This window comes from Etheostoma spectabile, chromosome 13, assembly GCF_008692095.1.
Source record: "Etheostoma spectabile isolate EspeVRDwgs_2016 chromosome 13, UIUC_Espe_1.0, whole genome shotgun sequence".
NCBI lineage: Eukaryota > Metazoa > Chordata > Actinopteri > Perciformes > Percidae > Etheostoma > Etheostoma spectabile.
Genome location: NC_045745.1, coordinates 16509168 through 16511178, shown reverse-complemented (window position 1 = coordinate 16511178; position 2011 = coordinate 16509168). Strand labels below are relative to the sequence as shown.

The 2011-nt window shown below is 42.2% G+C and overlaps 1 protein-coding gene across 1 annotated transcript in view; it reads left to right on the top strand.

The window, feature by feature from the left end:
- LOC116700081 (BMP/retinoic acid-inducible neural-specific protein 3) overlaps positions 1–2011 on the top strand; it is a 119070-nt gene that overhangs the window by 40001 nt on the left and 77058 nt on the right. Inside the window, exon 2 of the mRNA XM_032532932.1 lies at positions 252–442. Within this exon, the coding sequence (XP_032388823.1) occupies positions 252–442 (191 nt within the window). The remainder of the gene's footprint in view (positions 1–251; positions 443–2011) is intronic.

The following is a 2011-nucleotide window of genomic DNA, read 5'->3' as shown; positions in this document are numbered from 1 at the left end:
AACAGTAGTCTGAGCCTGTAAATGAGCATTACTGGAAGTAACAAGAGTAAATGGACCCATAAATTTCATGGCACAAATCAATAGGGTATAAGGGATATAATGGCCATACATTTGAGACAATTCAATTGGACAGTATGTAGCACCTTTAATCTCATTTTTATTCCCACCTGTTAAAGTACCTATTCTGCCCCTTTGTGAGTGTGAATGTGTTCATACGTGATGACAACCTTGTAATGTATCCATCATTTCAGGGAGTTCAGCCACTGGAAGGTGAACAGCCTGGCAACAGAGAAGAGAGATTTCCTCAAAGCTCCGTTACCCTTAGCACCAGAGTTTCTACGCAACCTGCGGTTACTGGGGCGACGGCCAACCCTGCAGCAAATCAACGAAAACCTCATCAAGAAGTATGGGACCCACTTCTTAGTCTCTGCTACCCTGGGAGGTAAGGAAGGACTGCAAGTGACACACTCGCCTTTATTCTCGGGTTAGGAAAATGTCGGGACACACCAAAAATAGAGAGCTGCTCATTTGAGGTCTCAGAGGAGTTTCAGCCTATGTTAGTGCTTTTTCAAGGAAGAAATGTCTAGTGGAAAGCACCTGCAACATTAAACCAAGGTTGTTTTCCACAGTAAATTTCCACTCATCCTTCCCTCTGATGAACATTGCATGCAGCTACAAGAGCCTTACAAAGCAGAAGAAGGATTAAATTGACCCGTTTCTCAGCATACAGTCTCTTTTTTATTGGATTTCTTTTTACCCTCGATCTCCTCTGAGAGAAGTAACTCACAAAACAGAATCGCCAGCGGTATCGATCGTGTGTGCCTCACAAAACACGACTCAGACCTGTGTTGGGTTCAAAGTGACAACCTCGTGTTATTGATACACGGCTTACTACAGGTACATTAGTGCATTTTTACAGTCGGCTGTTTTTTTTCTTTTGAGGGACTTGTAGAAAATTTATAGCGAGTATAAACATCTCAGCATCTAGGCATTCATTTTATCAGAGGGGGAGATTTACAAGGCCAGGATACTATCTGTAAAGTCCTAATATACAGTGATTGCATGAAATCAAATTGAAGGGGATACTCACTCACTTATAAGAGCTATAATGGGCTTTAAATTAGGACGTTCCACTATCATTTAAAGCCAATGTTGCCCATACGTCTTCTAAAAGAGGCCACGTCGGCTACTTTTCCTTCACACGCTGTCCACATAGACACATAGAAGTCCTGTTTCTTCTTCAGTTTCCTAATAATCCTTCCTGGTATTTTAGCCATGTTCTAGGTTTGCATCCCCCGCCAAACTAACTTTGCGCTGAACTTTGTCAGCATGGGAGAAAGAGCAGAGATGAATGCAGTGGCAGACTGATAGTTAGACTCAATAATGTAACTAACAGCATCATATAAATGGGCTGAGCCCGTCTGCATACTGATTAGACTGTCTGGGCCAACTCACACATCCCCAATCTGGTTTTCTTGCCCTTTTGTTCTACTGTTTCATCTCTTTCTCGCATGCTTTTTATGGCTCTCTCACCAGCCATAGTTACATTGAGCTGTGAATTATAGCTTCAAGATCAACAAGCATAGGAAGACACAGGCACTGATATGTTTCATAGGCCACAACCTAGTCACACATCTGATGGTGATTAGATAATCGTGTTCCACCATTAGGGCACAACAGGGGAAGGCCACATATCAGTGAATGCAGGCGAGCGGACAGAGTAGCCAAACACTGTACTCAAGGTAACGTAGGCTTCCGTTGCAAACAAGTACGCAAAATAGAAGTAAACATATTCATCAATATGACTGCTTAAGTAACCTTTTAAAAGAATTAACTGAAAAAGGACTTGGATAGGGAGTGAGTCAAGATTTATTTTTGCCGTGTTCATAATTTGGTCTCTACTTTTCTGTCCTGAATGATACAGTGGTGTAGTCTGATGTATTGTAGTGGGTATACTGTACTGTATATTGGCCAGAATCTGCCTTTGGGGAAGGGGTCATATCATAGTGGG